This window comes from Anolis carolinensis, chromosome 6 (genome assembly GCF_035594765.1).
Source record: "Anolis carolinensis isolate JA03-04 chromosome 6, rAnoCar3.1.pri, whole genome shotgun sequence".
NCBI lineage: Eukaryota > Metazoa > Chordata > Lepidosauria > Squamata > Dactyloidae > Anolis > Anolis carolinensis.
In genome coordinates this window covers 26,742,226-26,760,343 of record NC_085846.1, presented here as the reverse complement: position 1 = coordinate 26,760,343, position 18,118 = coordinate 26,742,226, and the positions used below count along the sequence as shown (strand labels likewise).

Sequence of the window (18,118 nt, the reverse complement as noted above, 5' to 3'; positions counted from 1 at the left end):
AGGTTCAAAGAGAGAAAGGGAAAGGGAGGGGTCCAAGGAAGCAATCTTTTCCAGGCAAACCTCCTATGATATAAGCACTTTATATTTTACATAAGCCAAAACAGAAGTAAACCTTCTTTTCAAAAGGTGCTTTTGATGTTTTTCATTTTTAAATTGCTTATTAGATGTTTGCGCCTTGTTTTAGGAGATGACTCATCTGCCAAATGTCTCAGTGACAAAAATCTTTAGATTGCTGTGAGTTTTCGAAGCATTCTATACTGAAGTTTCGTCCACATCTATGGCAGGCATCCTCAGAGGTTGTGATGTATGTTGGAAACTAGGCAAGTGGAGTTTATATATCTGTGTAAAGTCCAGGGTGGCAAAAAGAAGTCTTGCCTGCTTGAGGTAAGTATGAATAGTGCAATTGGCCACCTTGATTAGCATTGAATAGCCTTTCAACTTCAAGGTTTGGCTGCTTACTGCCTGGGGAAATCCTTTGTTGGCCCTGATTGATTCATGTCAGGAATTTCTCAATTTTCTGAGTGATGTTTTTTATTTACTCTCCTGATTTTAGAATTTTTTAAAAAAAAATACTGGTAGCCAGATTTTGTTCATTTTCATGGTCTCCTCCCTTCTGTTGAAATTGTCCACAAATCAGGACAGTAAATAAAGAACACCACTCAGAAAACAAAAGAATTCCAGACATGAATGAATTAATCAGGACCACCTAACACTTCTCAACAAAGGATTCCCTCAAGCAGGAAGCAGCCCGACTTTGAAGCTGCAAGGCCATTCAGTGATAATCAAGCTGGCCAATTGTACCATTCACATTTGCCTCGAACAGACAAGAGTTCTTTCTCTCACGCTGGACTTTCCACAGATATATAAACCCCACTTGCCTAGTTTCCAACAGATCCTTCAACTTCTGAGGATGCCTGCCATAGATGTGGGCGAAACGTTAGGAGAATGCTTCTGGAACATGGCCATACAGTCCGGAAAACTCAGCAACTCAGTGATTCCGGCCAGGGAAGCCTTCAATAACACAACAATCTTTCTCAGGCGCTTACCCCAACTGCAGCCTTGACGCAAAGAAACATATAAAAAATCTAACCCTATGTCAAAAACATTTTACTTTTCCATCAATAAAGGCTCTATCTTACGATGGCTTTCTTCAAAAAAAATATTTCCGGGATTATTTTGCCAAATAAATAATGTGTCGAAGTTTTTCATGTCCGGAATCACTGGGTTGCTGTGAGTTTTCCCGGCTGTATGGCCATGTTCCAGAAACATTTTCTCCTGACGTTTCGCCCACATCTATCCTCAGAGGTTGTGAGAATGCCTGCCATAGATGTGGGTGAAACGTCAGGAGAGAATGCTTCTGGAACATGGCCATACAGCCCGGGGAAATCACAGCAACCAAATAAATAATGTTTCTTCGATAGGAATGCGAGGCACTCCGATGATGGTGGGATCATCTCTCCAAGAAAGCTCCACGCGTTTGGCATTAACAAACCTCAACTCCATAACAAATCCACTTGAATCCAAGCTTCTCCCCTTCTCTCTCAGATCCAGTCCTAAAATGCTTCGCTGGAGGAAAGAATAAATAAAGTCTCATTGCGGTCAATGGGACTGCTTCCCATACATAGCCTGGCCCCGTCTTGTAACGGTCGGAAGCCCCAAACGAGAGACAACAAAGAACAAAAGGATCCCGCAAATAAGGGGAAAAAAGGATTGAGTGGGGTGAAAGGGAGGCACGAATTCCTAAAAAGTACTAATGAAATAAAAAAGGAGAAGAAGAGACAATAAGATATCGAATTTTCAAGCCTCTGGACTGTTGAGGAAGAAGAAAGAGACCAAAAAAGGTGAGAAAGAAAGCAAGAGGAAGAAAGAAGGGCGGAAGATAAAAGGCAGAGAGAGAGAAAGCGGGAGGGGGGGGAGGGAGATGAAGAAACAAGAAAGAAAAGGAAAACATGTCTATAATCCTTTAGTTGCAAAGGAAACCTAATTCCGTCCCTCCTCCTCTCCCCCCTTTTTTAAAAAGAGCAACTTTGATTTAAAAAGATGTTTCTTGTCTTCTCTAGTTCAAAGGAAAGGAAGCGCCTCGCCTCACCCTGGTAGGTGCGAGAAACCGAGAGGGGTTTTTCTCCCTCTCAAGATAAAATGAACGTTTATATAGTGGGAAAGGCAGATTGATTTACGAATTTAAACACGCCGGTTTTATTGGGGATCATAAATCTGTCAGGGGGCTACCGATCAAACTGAGAGCGCTCCCAAACTGCGCCTCGGCCAGGCAAAGCTCCCCGCCCTCCTCGCTGTCGCTGAAAGGGACGTTTTGGCGGAGGGAAGAACAGCGGGATCCTAACACAAAGTGTGTGTGTGTGTGTGTGGTTTACGCAGGGGGGGGGGGTGTCTCCAAAGCCAGGGAAAGAAAGGGAGAGGGTGCCCTTTCCACACAACTGAATAACATCCCACATTATCTGCTTTGAACTGGGATATATGGCAGAGCGGACTCAGATAACCCAGTTCAAAGCAGATATTGTGGGATTTTCTGCCTTGATATTCAGGGTTGTATGGCCCTATAGAAGGGCCCGGATAGAATGGATAGAAACAGGTACAAAAGGGCAGGAAGAATGTGGAGGAACTCCACACCTTTTTCCTGCACTTGGACCACCAGTAAAGCTTGGGCGATGGGAGATGTAGTTTCAACACATTGGGGCCCCGAAAGGAACCAAGGGGTGCATCTATATTGTAGAATGGATGCAGTTTTGACACCACTTTAACTGAGTCCTGGGAGTTGTAGTTGGGTGAAGAAGCAGCACCCACCGGCAGAGAAGGCTGTAGACCTTGTAAAGCTACAACTCCCAGGATCGGAGAAAAGGAGAATCAGAAGAGGCAACTGGCGAAACCATCTATTGCCTAAGAAAACCCTATGAAATGCATGGGGTCACCCTAAGTCGAAAAGTAAAACACACACAAAGAAAACAGGATCATAGAATCATAGAGTTGGAAGAGACCTCCTGGGCCATCCAGTCCAACCCCCTGCCAAGAAGCAGGAAAATCGCATTCAAAGCACCCTTGACAGATGGCCATCTGCCTCTGCTTAAACGTCTCCAAAGAAGGGGCCTCCACCATGGTCCAGGGCAGAGAGTTCCACTGCTGAACAGCTCTCACCTTTAGGAGGTTTTAAAAAGAGTGGAATTCCTTTTAACCCGGGAGAGACAGTGTGGTGTAGTGGTTTGAGTACTGGGCTAGGACTATGGAGACCAGAGATCGCATCCTTGCTCAGCCATGCATGAGTCACACTCTCTCAGCCTCCTATGAAGGCCAAAGCAATCCCCTGTTGAAGAAATTCTAACGAGAAAAACTCTGTGGTAGTTTCCTCTTTGGGTCACCATAGCTCGAAAACACTTGAAGGAATACAACAAAAGCCAAGGTCGCTGATGTGTGCCTCCAAGGAATCCCTTCTATATTGCTGCAAATAGCAACCTCACAAGCCTCTCACAATTTATTTCTTAATGTATATATTTGCTAACCTGTATTCTATGTGTACGTTGATTTTCCAGTTACATATTCATGGAGATTCTCATTTGACAAACAGATATGTGCCCAGAGACTGGGTGCAGTTATTTTCCAATATACACTGCCAGATAAAATTCAGATTATCTGCTTTGAACTGGATGATATGACAGTGTAGACTCATAATTCAGTTCAAGGCAGATAATTTGGATTATCTGATTAGATAATCTGGATTATATGGCAGTGTATAAGGATCCTCCATTGCCTTCCTCTCTGGTCTAGAGAGGTTGCCTTGCCCCAGGCCACCCAGTGGGCCTCCAAGACTGAGACAGGCGTTGAACCCTGGTCTCTCTGAGGCTGGATCTCCACTGCCTTATATCCAAGGATTTGATCCCAGATTATTTTCTTATCCCAGATTATCTGGCATTGTAGACTCATATTATCCAGTTCAAGGCAGATAATCTGGGATCAAAGCTCAAAGCACCACACCAAGCTGGCTCGCATATTCCCTCCTATGTGCGTTTCTTTGTGTCAACACAAAGGAGGTGAGCCAGGCAAGGGAGTGGAGGGGTGGGGAGACAGATGCAGAGAGGAGCACCCAACACCATACATACAAGGATTCATCTCTCCTTGCTCATCTGCTTCTTCCCCACGTCTTCTCCACACACTGTTCAGTCCCTGCACACCCATTGTTTGTTTTACTTTTGTTATTAAAGTGGTGGTGGAGGAGATTAGGACAATTCCTTGTGTCCTGTTTCTTCACCGCCCTCCTATTTGGGCACAAAGCTTGCCTTCTGAGAAACGGACAGCTTGGAAGACACTGGTTGGGAGGACTTAATGTATTTTGGTGGCTGGTATTTGAATCACACTTCAACATTAAACATTTCATCCATAAACCCCTTCCACGTAGGGTTGCCAAAGTGAAGACTGGAGAGGGCCCTTGTACCTTTAATGGGGTACATTTGGTAGAGGTTGCTTGTTTGGTACACCAACTCTTAAACTTACAAGAGCCCTCTCCGGTTTTTGGGGGTTTTTTGTTGTTTTTAATTCTGGCATTCCTAAGAGCTATGTGGGACTAAGTAGATCCCCTTTTAATTGATTTTTGTGCCAGGGCTCTAGCTAAATTGATTTAGCAATGCCCAGGAAATGTTTAGGCAGTCTCAGGTCTATGGCCTATTTTAGGTTACTATCAAATCAGGGGCGATATTTTAAATGTCCCCTTTCAATGCTGCATGCAGATGAGGAGATATAAATGCATTGGTCAGAATTCAGGTCTAGTGACTTAACTCCCCAGGAGGTCTGTAGGAAATCAGCTTTGAGTCCGTGTGTGTGTGTGTGTGTGTGTGTGTGTGTGTGTGTGTGTGTGTATATATATATATATATATATATATATATATATATATATATACAGTATATACACACACACTATATATATATGTGTGTGTTTTAAGTTAAAACTAGGGAGTTATTTTTCAAACACCCTGTCTCCTATATATAGCCACCAGGTTGTTTATATATATGGGTTGTGTGTGGGGGGTGTATATGTGTGTGATTATATATATATATATACACACACACACACACATACGTGCAGTACACATATACACACACAACCTATATATATATAAAACCTATATATATCTCATATATATATATATATATATAAATCACATATACACCCCCACACACAACCCATATATATATAAACAACCTGGTGGCTGTAAGAAAAATCACTAAAAGTCTGCATCTCCCTTATGAAGACATTTCGTGGGCCTAAAGTTCTGCTGAGTATAAACATCCCTAGAAAAACATCACAAGAAAAATCTCGAAAATGCAACCTCAGAGAAGAGGGAAGGTGGAAAAGGGAGATAGGTGAAGGACCCACAGAAAGACAAAAGACCTGCAAAGCGGCCATTTTAGCCAAAGAAAGGTCCTTTTTACCAGCTGGTAAATCTCAGGCAAACAATCAAATGACCCCTCGCAAGGCATAATCAATATCTTTTCCAACGACACTGCCTTGCACGTGTCTAGATTCTTTTAACTTATCATTGAAACTGCAGAGAGACTTTTGGAGAGGGAGAGGTCTCGAAGAAAGTTGACAGAAGAGAGAGGCGAAGAAGAGAAGGGCACAGAAAGAGAGGGAGTGAGTGGTGGATGTCAAGAATCTCTCCCTCGCATATCTTCTAAGTGTCCTCTGAATCAAACAACAACATGCCAAACATGTTGCCCACACCTAGCTTCAACACCCTCTCATCCCCACGTCGCAGAAGGCCATTGTTCTTCCAGGAAAGGAGAAGGCAAAAGGGGGGAAAGGGGGCTGAGCGCCTTGGCTCAAACCTCCCCATTATCAACACCGCTGCCGGCGTTATTGGTGCGGACAATAAAAGCGCCAAGCCCAGAGTACTTGGGGCGATCACAACCGCACCTATGATTTAATCCATGACATCCGAACAGACCGAAGTATGTATGATGGCGACGCCTTTAAATCAAACAAGCTTTCCATCATCCCTGCCTGTCTTTTTCACACTTGTCCCAGTGATTTTCAACCAGGCCTCTAAGCGGGAGAACCTCGTCAATGAGGGAATGGACAACAAACAGCACAAAAGACTGAAATGACTCCAAACTGACATGCGGATCCAAGGCAGGCAAGCACAAAGAAAGCGACTGAGAGAGGAATTGGGGAAAAGGGGGTCGGGGAGGTCCTGTTTTCATGTGTTTGCCCCCTTTTTAAAAATAATAATAATATATATTTCTGTGCCTGCAGAGTTTGCTGGAGGCCGCCCCTGCGCCTGTGTGAGCCATCCCACACTGTCCGCACAATGTCCAGCCTCGGAAAGGTCAAGGGGTTTGGAGAGGTCACTCTGCAGCCGCGATGCCAGGCTTAATCGCTTAGAAAACGTGTCCCTTGGATGAACTCGAGGCTCGCTCGCTCCGCAGCTCGCCAGGGTCACACATTTTGGTTTCATACAAACCCTTTCCCCACCCTGAAAGGCACAGAGAGAGAGAGAATAAGAGAGGAAAGAGAAAGAGGGAACGAGATCCGGTCACTCACACCTTTGTTGAGGAACCTTCCAAAAATCCACACGCCAACCTCACAGTAAGGGGAGATTTTTAAACCAGATAGCCAGACCTCCTCTTTTCCTATCTACCGTTATGAAATACACCACATTATCCTTATACTCTCCCTTGGGATAAGTTCTAGAATAACGCCAGCAATTGAGGATCCAAGGCCTTTCCAGACAGCCATATAATCCAGAACATCAAGGCAGAAAACCCCACAATATCTGCTTTGAATTGGGTTATATGGTAGTATAGACTGGGGCCCTTCCACATAGCCATATAACCCAGAACATCAAGGCAGAAAACCCCACAATATTTGCTTTGAATTGGGTTATATGGTAGTATAGACTCGGGGCTCTTCCACATAGCCATATAACCCAATATATCAAGGAAAATCCCACAATATGTGCTTTGAACTGGGTTATATGATAGTGTAGACTCAGGGCCCTTCCACACAGCCATATAACCCAGAATATCAAGGCAGAAAATCCTACAATATCTGCTTTGAACTGGTTAATCTGAGTCCACACTGCTATATATATATGCCAGTTCAAGGCAGAAAATGTGGGATTTTATTCAGCTGTGCAGAAGGGGCCCCAGTGTTGCGAAATCCATGCAGAAATAAAGATCGAAATTCTTCAAAAAGCAAATTAATTCCAACCGCCTCCTAGCAACATCGCTTTACAAAACACAGAAAACCTTACTTGGAAAGTTCAGTTACACCAACCGATTTCAGCATAACAACATAGCAAAAGCTCTGATCCATTTCTTTCTCTCCATTCCTTTCCCCTCTGCTCCCTTTTTAATACTTTTGAAGATCAAAACAAAACAAAACATAAATCCTCCGAAGATTGCAAAGAATGGCAACCAAGGCTTCTAGATACACTTACTTGAAAATAGCACAATTGCTCCTTTTACAATACTCTTGAAGATCAAAACAAAACAGAAATCCTTCGAAGATCGCAAAGAATGGAAACCAATCGCTTAGCTTCAAGATACATTTACTTAAGAGTAGCACCATTGAACTTAATAGGACTTCGAGTAAGTAAATACAATTATAAAAAAATGGCCTTCACAGGACTCAGTTTTGAGAGATTTTATCCCCCCCTTTCTTCATTGTAAAAAAGAAAGCAACAAAAGAACAAACTAACTCATGTTTATTTTCAAAAAATAATGTTTTTTTACCTTTTCGTTTTCCCATGATTTGTCTCCAGACGCTTAAAGGTGATGCTCAGATCTGAAGTAGAGTCTTCCATTTTGTTAAAAAAAGGAACAGTGTTGGACTTTGTATGTGCTTGTGAATATACGTATAAATCTATATATGTGAGATATATGTATATATTCTCACTAGACATGCACACACACACATACACACGTCCCTTGTAGATATCTTGAAAAATCCAAGGCTCCCGGGTATTCTTTTTTCCCCAACAGAAGGTCTGCGAGGTTTGCTGTTGAATAACAATAGGAAAAGGATAAGTATTTGAAGAAAAGAAATGATTAATGATTTTTTCGGTATAATTCTCACATTTTTCTCAGCTCCTGACTGCTTTTAAATGCTTGTGAACTTTTAGGGTCTATAGAAATCTCCACCCCTAAATTCTATTCATCCTCTCCAGCTTTGATTCGGCTCTATAGAAAAGACATTCTTACTACTATATGCTTTTAAAGTTTTGTTTCGGGTGTGCAAGAGAGGGAATGTCTTGGTGTATCCCTGAAAAGGCTGGGGCAACCTTCTCAATGGGAATTTAGCCAGTGTGGTTGGGAGCCCGGTCCAGTGTTTGCCAAATTCAAGCTCCTTGCGATTTTAAAAAAAGTTTCTCGACCCCATCCACAACTTATGCAGGCTCCTCCATTTACTCACATATTTTCCTAAGCCTTTACTGTTAGGTGTCTTTTGTAAACAAAGCCAAACCAAACAATTTAATTCACACAGGAAGAAATATCAAAAGTAACACAATGTTTGGAGCTTTATCCAATTCTTAATCCCAACTAGATTAGTCACATCGAATTGATCAAAATTTGCTAAAACAACTGTATAAATCCCATCGTTTGATTCTATTATAATTAGTAATAACAATGAAGCTATTATCACAACCGTCTTATGTGATACCTGCATATGTCTACAAGGCTCTCACTGTTCCAGAACATCTACTAAGCATTGTATTTACTTGAAGTTAAAACCTATTAATTTCCATTTACTTCCAAAAAATGTAGTCAGGGTGACACTGCTGTTCTGCTTTTGATTTATTCTACACCACTCTAATACAAACACTTTAGATTAAATGGGAATTGGACTGAAGCCACCCTCTGCAGTCCAGAACCCATTTGCTATATATACTTTTTCTATTGGCTTATAGGAGTGGTTGCAATGAAAATAGGTCATTAATAGCAAGGTGTCAGTTACAAAAGACATAAATGGGGGGGGGGGGCATTTTTGTAGTCAATGCCCATACAAAGATCCCTTTTACCTGTCTATCATTAGCCTATGAAAGTGATATTATGCAACAACACACATTGAGCTGAATCCAGGCTCATGCTTATTTTATATTGACAACACATAGGTCCCTTCTACACTGCTATAAAATCCGTATTATCAAAGCAGAGAATCCACATTATCTGCTTTGAACTGGATTATATGAGTCTACACTAACATATAGTCCAGATCAATGCAGATAATCTGGATTTTATATGGTAGTGTAAAAAGGGCCTTAGAATAGACCCTCTGAAATAAAACCTAGTGAGACAACAAAACCCATCTGATCTTGGAAATTAAGCAGGGTCAACTCCAGTTACTACTTGGATGGGAGAACACCAATTATAAATAAAAGATGCTGTAGGTCATATCTCAGAGGAAGGAACTGACAAAACCACCTCTTAATACACTATAAAATCAATGTGGTCTCCATACCGCATGCAACTTGAAGTCACATATGTACACATGTAGTATGTCCATGACTAATTCGATTCCTATTTATTTCAATGGACCATGGATTCACTTCCAAGTATCACCAACTTTAGGTCTAAGCCACCAAAAATGAAGCCTGAAATTAAATTTCTGAATTTGACTAGATATATTAACCTTATTGAGACAGATGTTTGGATACTACAAAAAAGAAGGAGAGAAAGAAGTAGAACAATACACAAAGTTTGAATAATGAATAGACCCTGGCCTGCAGGCAGGTTAATACAATATTTATCCCTCATTCTAAAATTACTTTGTAGAGGGGTGGGGAGGCACTACTGAACCCAAGGGGAATTTGAAATGAATTTGGCCTCCATTTCTATGGATCTAGTGTAGAACTTCCCACTGGATTCTGTTCTAAGGCAGAAACCATGCTAGGATCATTTTAGGGAAAGAGGGGATTTTAAAAAGGAGACAGAAAGAAAAATAACGGTTTTCTTTGTATGGCCTAAGATCTCCCCCTCACCCTGTAATTTGTGACTTAGAACTGGAATGCTATTTCGTCCTAAACAGTATTTTCGATACTTTGTATGAGAAAGAAAATGAAAATTAATACAAGAGCTATGGAGCACAAAAGAAGTCATTTGTCTTCTTGATTATCTATTTGCTTGTCAGAGTTTGAGCTATTGCAGCGGCTGGCTCCTTTGTAATATCAAAATACACAGAAAACCTGCAAACACCAAGAAACATCTGTGCAAAAATTATAGTCATTACATGTATTAAATACCTTGAAGAAGATACCCTTTTGTGTGGTGTGGAAGAGCGAAAAGAAAAGAAAAACATATCTTGGAGACAACACTGATGCTTTCTATACTTCACTAGGGTTTTTGAGATATATATGTGTGTGTGTGTATATATATAATAGCATTTTGCTTTCCAAACTGGTTAAAATACTAAAATAGTCCTTTGATCGATATATATATCGATCAAACGACTATTTTAGTATTTTAACCAGTTTGGAAAGCAAAATGTAATCATGCTGATGCATGTTCAAAGGGAATAAATCATCCCTTATAAGGCTTAGCTGTAGTTAAGGAGGATATACCCTATAGTCAAACATCTTTTGTTTCCATTAGAGTAGCGGAGTCTCAGAAATTGACAACAATAAAAATCGGGTCGTATCTTAAAAGCAAGCGTCTGCAAACGATCACAACAAAAGAGAAGTGTCTTTACTATTGCTGCTGAGAGACATTCTGAAGCACACAGACAGCCATGTTCACAATAAATGTTTTATTATTTCGAGGTTGTTGGGGTTTCTTCCTTTGTTTTCCATTTTGGTTCACTATATACACATATGATCTCATGGATATCACACAAAACAACAAGAGGTAATTATACAGAACTACAGGAGGGGGGTGTTATTTGTGTGTCCCCCCCCCCCCTCCACCAAGTTCTCTGGAATCACACCATTTCGGAATGTCGTATTATACAAAGGAGAGCAACTCGGGAAGGGGAGAGCGAAGAAAGGAGGGAGTATAGAAAACACATCTTTCTTCCGTCCTCCCAGGGGAATTCCCTGAAAAATCCATCTTTATGTGCACATCCAGTTCGAGAAAGAAGAGGGGGGGAAAGACCTTGGAGGAGCATCCTTATTTACTAAGGCTCTCCCCTCCCCTCCCTTCCGTTTTAATAGCCCCTGGAACCCAGATGGCCTGAGGTTATAATCAGCTTTATAGACTGAAATGCAGGTCTTCCAGGTTAGGCAATTAACCTGGAGAACTTCCTTCTTTGTGCTGTGGAAGGCTTTCATGGCCGGAATCACTGGGTTGCTGAGAGTTTTCCGGGCTGTATGGCCATGTTCCAGAAGCATTCTGTTCTAACGTTTCGCCCACAAATATGGCAAGCATCCTCAGAAGTTGTGAGGTATTGGGGAAGGGAGGCTTATATATCTGTGGAAGGTCCAGGTTGGGAGAAAGAACTCTTGTTTGTTGAAGGCAATTGTGAATGCTGCAATTAATCATTTTGATCCACATTGAAAAGCGTTGCAGCTTCAAGGCAGGACTGCTTCCTGCCTAAGGGAATCCTTTGTTGGGAGGTGTTAGCTGGCCCTGAATGTTTCATATCTGGAATTCCCCTGTTTCAGAGTGTTGTTCTTTATTTGCTGTCCTGGTTTTAGAGGTTTTTTAAATACTCCAGATGTTGCTCATTTTCATGGTTTCCACCTTTCTGTTGAAATTGTCCACATGGCTGTGGATTTCAATGGCTTCTCTGTGTAGTCTGACATGGTGGTCGTTAGAATGATCCAGCATTTCTGTATTCTCAAATCATATATTGTGTCCAGGTTGGTTCATCAAATGCTCTGCTATGGCTGACTTCTCTGGTTGAGTTAGTCTTCAGGGCCTTTCATGTTCCTTGATTCCTGTTTGGTGGTCCCTATGCAGACTTGCCCAAAGTTGCATGGAATACGGTAGAGAATCCCTCTTGTCTTTTGCAGAAGGGAACACTCTGAAAACAAGGGAAGTACAGACATGAAACAATCAGGGTCAGCTAACACCTCCCAACAAAGGAGGTGATTCCAGACAGGAATCAGCCAGGCCTTGAAGCTGCAAGGCTTTTCAATTCTAATCAAGGTGATTAATTGCAACATTCACACTTGCCTCCAACATACAAGAGCACTTTCTCCCACCCTGGACCTTCCAGAGACATATACACCTCTCCTGCTTAGTTTCCAATATACCTAACAACCTCTGAGAGTGCCTGCCATAGATGCAGGCGAAACGTCAGGAGAGAATGCTTCTGGAACATGGCCATACAGCCCGGAAAACTCACAGCAGCCCTCTAACCTGGAGAACTTCCTTCTTTTTCTTTGTCCTTTCATTACTTTGGTTGCTTGTTTCTCCCTCGCTTTCCTCATTTTTGGTTGCCGCCCTCCTTCACCCGGTCACCCCTCCATTGGAATATAACCAATGAAACCTTTTCAGTGTTTAGAGATGTTTATGATTTTATTATCCCATACTTCTACTGTCCATAGCTGAGTCAAACTGATGCCAACACCTTTCTCGAGCCTGGGGGGTTGGGGGGAGGCTTTCGAGAGGGGTTTGGTGGGTGGCGTGGGAGGGATGGTGGGGCGAGCGAGAGTCCAGTTCTCCTTAGGTGAAACCAGGCCTCATTTATTAAAGATGACTCTGCCTGTCGAGCTAATGGCTGGCATAAGGTCCTTCGTTTGTACGCGAGAGTAAACATGACAAATGGGCCCGGGTTTGGCTTGATTAAGGATGAAAAAGGGATCCATCTTAGCCAAATCCAAAAAGAGAGGGGGAAAAACCCACCCACCCCTATCTCTTGCAGAACAGAGGAGAAAGCCCCCTCCCACCCAACCCCGCAACACAACCCTCCTTTCCGGCCAAAGAGAAAACTGTTCTCCCCCCAGTCCAATTCTTCTTTGTTTCCTCTCCTCTCATATAAATAGTGTTCCCACTCGCCCCCTCCCCTAGAGCGCCCCTGTTTCTTCCTCCAGGGAACAGCGTCCATAGCACACCCTTTCACACAGCAGTTCGTAGCACACACACACACACACACACACACAGAGCACACTCGAAGGAGGGTTATAGGCTGGGGGTGGGGGTAGGGGTGGGTCCATTGGTTCGGTCCTGGGGGGCTCCTCCTCCTCCTCCTCCTCCCCCGCCTTGCACGGGCAGGCTGGTGGCAGAATTGGACCGGATCTTCGTATTGGGCAACTTGTGGTCTTTTTTCCATTTCATCCTCCGGTTTTGAAACCAGATCTTGATCTGGCGCTCGGAGAGGCACAGGGAGTGTGCAATCTCCACCCTTCGCCTCCGGGTGAGGTAACGGTTGTAGTGGAATTCCTTCTCCAGCTCCAGGACTTGCTGCCTGGTGTAAGCTGTCCGGGAGCGCTTCGGTTCCCCTCCCGAGTAGTTAGGGTTGACTGAAGGGAAGACAGAACAAAAGGAGAGGGAGAGGAGGGAGGAAGAGCGAGGAGGGGAGGGGGAGGGTTGGCAACGTTACTCTTCGGACCCACTAAACAACAACAACAACAACAACGCAAGAAAGGAAAACAACCCGCTTCATACTTGAGGAAACGGAAGGGAAACGTGACAGCCAGTTACAAAGCAAAACAAACCCCAAATCACCAACACTACTACCCTCCCTGGATCTCACTCAGGAAGTAAACCCAGTAGAGATAGATTGCTATGAGTTTTCCTGGCTGTATGGCCATGCTCCAGAAGCATCCTTTCCTGAGGTATCGCCTGCATCTATGGCAGGCATCCTCAGAGGTTGTGAGGTATATTGGAAATTAAGCAGGGGAGGTTTAATTGCAACATTCACACTTGCCTCCCACAGACAAAGGTTCTTTCTCCTTCCTGGACTTTCCACAAATATATAAACCCCTCTTGCCTAGTTTCCAACAGACCTCACAATCTCTGAGGATGCCTGCCATAGATGTTAGCGAAACGTCAGGAGAGAATGCTTCTGGAACATGGCCACACAGTCGGAAAACTCACAGCAACCCAGTGATTCCGGCCATGAAAGCCTTCGACAACCAGTTAGAATTTTGGAACAGAATTGGAATTTTGTCCACTGTAAATGGGCGCAGAATTGCAACCGAAGCCTCCAATCTCTGTTAACCTTCTCTTTGCACTTAGGGGGCTTTCTAAAGAGTAAATATATGTTTACTCTGCCCTAACGTTTCCATTCTTGGGGACGGATCCAGCCCAACAGCCATGTTTTATCCTTATTCCTTTTCAAGTTGTGGAGGGCTGATTGCTCGCCTTTATTCTATGCCTCCTCCTCCTTCCTTTCTGTGTCTGCCTGACCCTTTCTCTCCAAACTGGACTGATTTGCCAGCTTTCCTGAAAGAACCCACAGCGTCTAAGCTCCCTTCTTTCTAACACACATCTTAGCCTGGCCTCCCATAACCATCAAAAAGAACTGAGGTTCTTTCAAATGTCCTTGGCACAAAGGTCGCCAAGAGTTTAAGCAGCTGTGCTTTAAAATCCGCCTAGAGTTAATTCTGGGGGCTCAATCGTGGTTACTTCAGATACAATATGGTTTGGGATCCCAACGTTGGTTGGGAAAAGTAAAGAAGACAGCGAGGAGTCCATCATCCAAAACAGCTTTGCACTCAGGTTCTTAAAATATCCAACTATGAGTGACTAACATGTGAGTAAATACATGAAAGGCATGGGCCCATACACACATGTACCCAATCCCTAGAAATCATCTAGAAAATTAGACATGAACTGTTGTCTACATCAGCCAGAGAGACAACACTGCCCAACCGAAGTGCTTGGGCTGAAACCAGTTCAAAAGCAATGGGTTGTCGAAGGCTTTCATGGCCGGTTGGTGTGAGTTTTTCAGGCTGTATGACCATGTCCCAGAAGCATTATTTCCTGACCGTTTCGCCTGCATCTATGGAAGGCATCCTCAGAGGTTGTGAGGTTGTGAAGAAGACCTCACAACCTCTGAGGATGCCTACCATAAATGCAGGTGAAATGTCAGGAAAGAATGCTTCTGGAACATGACCATACAGTTTGGAAAACTCACAGCAACCCAGTTCAAAAGCAGTTTAAAACCCCTGTTGCCAAAGAGGCTTGGATTCAAATGCTGCGTCTAAACAGCCTCTAGGATCGCATCAGGGCTGGATGGCGATCCACCCACGTGGACCTGAAAAGTTGACTGTGCACCCCGCAGTTTCATAAAAGTTTTACCCCACATGTAAGTCAATCTCTCCCTCGATCCTAGATAGGCTTTGCTCGGAGCTCATTTCCCTTGAACCCAGTGAGACTCCCTTTTCAGTCAACTGGATATGAGGAAGATTAAAAGGAAGGGGAAAAAACACCCTGGAACAGAAACGTTTTAGCATTTTGCTCCTCTAGACTACTTCAATAGGAATTCACCACAACAAATAAAGAAAGAGCCCATGCCTCGCTAAAACTTTTCCTGTGGAACATTCTCTAAAGAGTGGAAGAAAGAAAGAAAACAAGGAAGGAAGGGGAAAGAAAGAAAGAAAGAAACTGGAGGAGGATGTTAACAGGGACTTCAAAGGCAGTTGGCCAAGAAGAGCCATAAAAATTTATGGAGGATGTAATTATAGCGCTCTGCAAACAGGGAGACCATAAATCTCCAAGGGGAATGGTTCTTTTACAACAGGGGCAATAAGCTTTTCTCTCCCTTTCTTCCTTTTCCTTCCCCCCCACCCCTTCTTCATCTTCCCAACAAGACTTTGAGGTGCAGACTAGTATAAAGCGATCGGCACTTTAAGGTTCACTTACCCGAGCTAACGTGAACCTTCTTCATCCAAGGATAAACTACCGGCTCTTTGCAAGCGGACGGGCTTTGGTTGAGAGAGTTTTGGCTACAGGAAGGCGGTGGGCTTGGCGTGATGGATTCGCAAGTGTGGTTTGGTTCGGACAGATGGTTTTGAAGTCCAGCGGGAGCAAGGACATGCTGGCTGCGGGGAGATAGGACGGCGGGTTGGTGCCCAGGACCCTGGCAAGGAGGGTAGGAGGAAGGTTGGTTACAGGCGGACCGCGCTGGGTACAACGCCTCGTGTTGGAAAGAGTTCTCCTCTCGCCTCTGGCCGCCGAAATACTCCGGAGAATGACTGGGAAGGTAATCGTGCTGGGAATATTCTTCGCAGGGTGGGAATTTGGGGTCCACATAGTTGGAGTTGATCAAGAAGGAACTCATGATGGCCATTAATATAATTCTGGGGTGGTTGTTGGCCCTTTTTTGGCGGGGAGGGCCCGCACGCACGCTCCCGCTCACTCACACCGCACGCACACCCCCAAAATATACTAAAATTTATTCCTATTTCTCGCCAGCCCCCCTCCCCTTCTCCCCCCTGCTCCCTTCCTTCCTTCCCCTCCCCTTCTCACTCGTTTTCCTGTTTCGGAGAGACCTCCTACTTTTGCCGTCAACTGAACAAAGTTAGAGGCCCACGTGATCCCGGGAGCCAATGGAGAGGTTGCTTGGGATTCCCGGATAAGGAAATAATCAAGAAGGGCAATGGCGTTGGGGTGGGGGGAGAGAGAGAGATGCTTGTCCTTTTCCCTTCTTTGCACGCAAACAACTTGGATAGAAGTTGCACTCAAGTAAATGTGTACCTAGGTCTTAGGCGGGACTTGTGGAACACATAGTCAAAGTTTCTCTTTTTGTCACTCTGCCAGGATTTACATAATTTCGTGTCCCAAAAACATCAAGTACCCCATCATCTCTCTACTATACAGAAGTCACAAAATCCAAGTGGTCCTGTGTTTAAAATCAATGCCAGTAGCAACATACACATTCCGCCTTCCTTTGCAAGGTCCTCCCCAAAATCAGAGAAAAAGAACAACACATTTAATGGGTTGCTGTGAGTTTTCCGGACTATATGGCTATATTCCAGAAATATTTTCTCCTGAATCCTTTTCTGGGAGGTGTTAGCTGGTCCTGGTCGTTTCATGCTTGGATTTCCTCTCAACAAAGGATTCCCCAAGCAGGAATCAGCCAGGCTTTGAAGCTGCAAGGCCATTTAATGCTAATCAAGGTGGCCAATTGCACCATTCACACTTGCCTCAAGCAGACAAGAGTTCTTTCTCCCAACCTGGATTTTCCTCAAATATAAAAACCCCACTTTTCAACAGACTGAGGATGCCTGTTATAGATGCGGGCGAAACGTCAGGAGAGAATGCTTCAGGAACATAGCCATGCAGCCCGGAAAACTGACAGCAACCCAGTAATTCCAGCCATGAAAGCCTTCGACAACACAACACATTCAATCTCAACAAATAGGAGCTGATTGGGAGGAAAGGAGGAGTTTTCTTCTGGCTTTATTTTGCACCAGTCCTCTGTTTCCAGTTTTAAGTTTTGAGGAGGGAGTCCAGCCACTGGCAAAGATAGATAGAGCTCGTTTGAGATCGATAGAAATGTCATTAACTAATTCGGATTACCCATTCCTTTAAAAGACAGTTAGCTTCACCCACGCACCCACTCACCCCCCTGTTTAAAAAAAAATGCAAATACTCTGAGAGGAGGGTTAGAACTACCCTATTAATTAAAATAACATTAATTGAGAGGGGGATAAAGTCTGGAAGATAGGAAACGCATACATTTTCTCTCTCTCGTTCTCCATCAATCATCCGTCTTGCTAAATGTATTTTGTAGGATAGACTATATACACTCCCGTTTGGAAACCCTTCGGGGCAGAGACCTATTTCTTCTTTGATCTGAGGGCATCCTTCGCTGGGAAAGCACTTTCTCTCTAACCTCAGTTTACAGAAAGGTGTGATTCTGCAAGAGTTTTTGCAAAATATATAAAAATAGAGATAAGGAGATGTTCTTTTCTTCCTCTTAAACATTTCTGCATTAAGGAAAATTACCAAGAAGAAACACAAAGTCCTAGTCGGGTGATTCGAGGTCTGAAAATATGAGAGCGATGGGTATTTCCCCCCCCCCCCCCCAAAACGACATGCCATCCACACAAACATTGCTACCAGCAGCATAAACACCTATAGCTCCCAAATTTATAGCGACAGCAATATACAACAAAAGTATCTATTTAGGAGCATTCCTGGATTGTCAGATTTGTCTTTTTTTTTTCTCCTCCCCTGCATTTCCCTTCTTCTCTTTCTTCTTCTTTTGAGGCTGCGGGTCCGT

The 18,118-nt window shown here is 43.6% G+C and overlaps 2 protein-coding genes across 6 annotated transcripts in view; both read right to left on the bottom strand.

Moving 5' to 3' along the window:
- The window catches only part of hoxb3 (homeobox B3), a 103,618-nt gene that overhangs the window by 44,858 nt on the left and 40,642 nt on the right, over positions 1-18,118 (bottom strand). For 3 of the 5 annotated variants that reach the window (XM_008113486.3, XM_062957662.1, XM_062957660.1), the window contains exon 2: positions 7,741-8,006. The gene's annotated coding sequence lies outside the window, so the exon portion shown is untranslated. Of the gene's footprint in view, positions 265-7,740; positions 11,966-18,118 lie in introns of those variants that run through there. The other 2 variants (XM_062957661.1, XM_062957663.1) reach the window with 2 other exon arrangements.
- On the bottom strand, positions 10,736-18,094 carry hoxb4 (homeobox B4). The gene is made up of 2 exons (XM_003222653.4): positions 15,754-18,094; positions 10,736-13,406 (listed from the first exon to the last, which is right to left on the bottom strand). The coding sequence occupies exons 1-2, from the start codon at positions 16,178-16,180 to the stop codon at positions 13,066-13,068; spliced, it is 768 nt and encodes a 255-aa protein (XP_003222701.3). The 5' UTR covers positions 16,181-18,094; the 3' UTR covers positions 10,736-13,065.

Coding starts and splice junctions, on each gene's coding strand:
- hoxb4 (XM_003222653.4), bottom strand. CDS start 16,180: ATGGCCATCATGAGTTCCTTCTTGATCAACTCCAACTATGTGGACCCC. Junction 13,407..15,753: donor GAAGGTTCACGTTAGCTCGG/GTAAGTGAACCT, acceptor TCTTCCCTTCAG/TCAACCCTAACTACTCGGGA.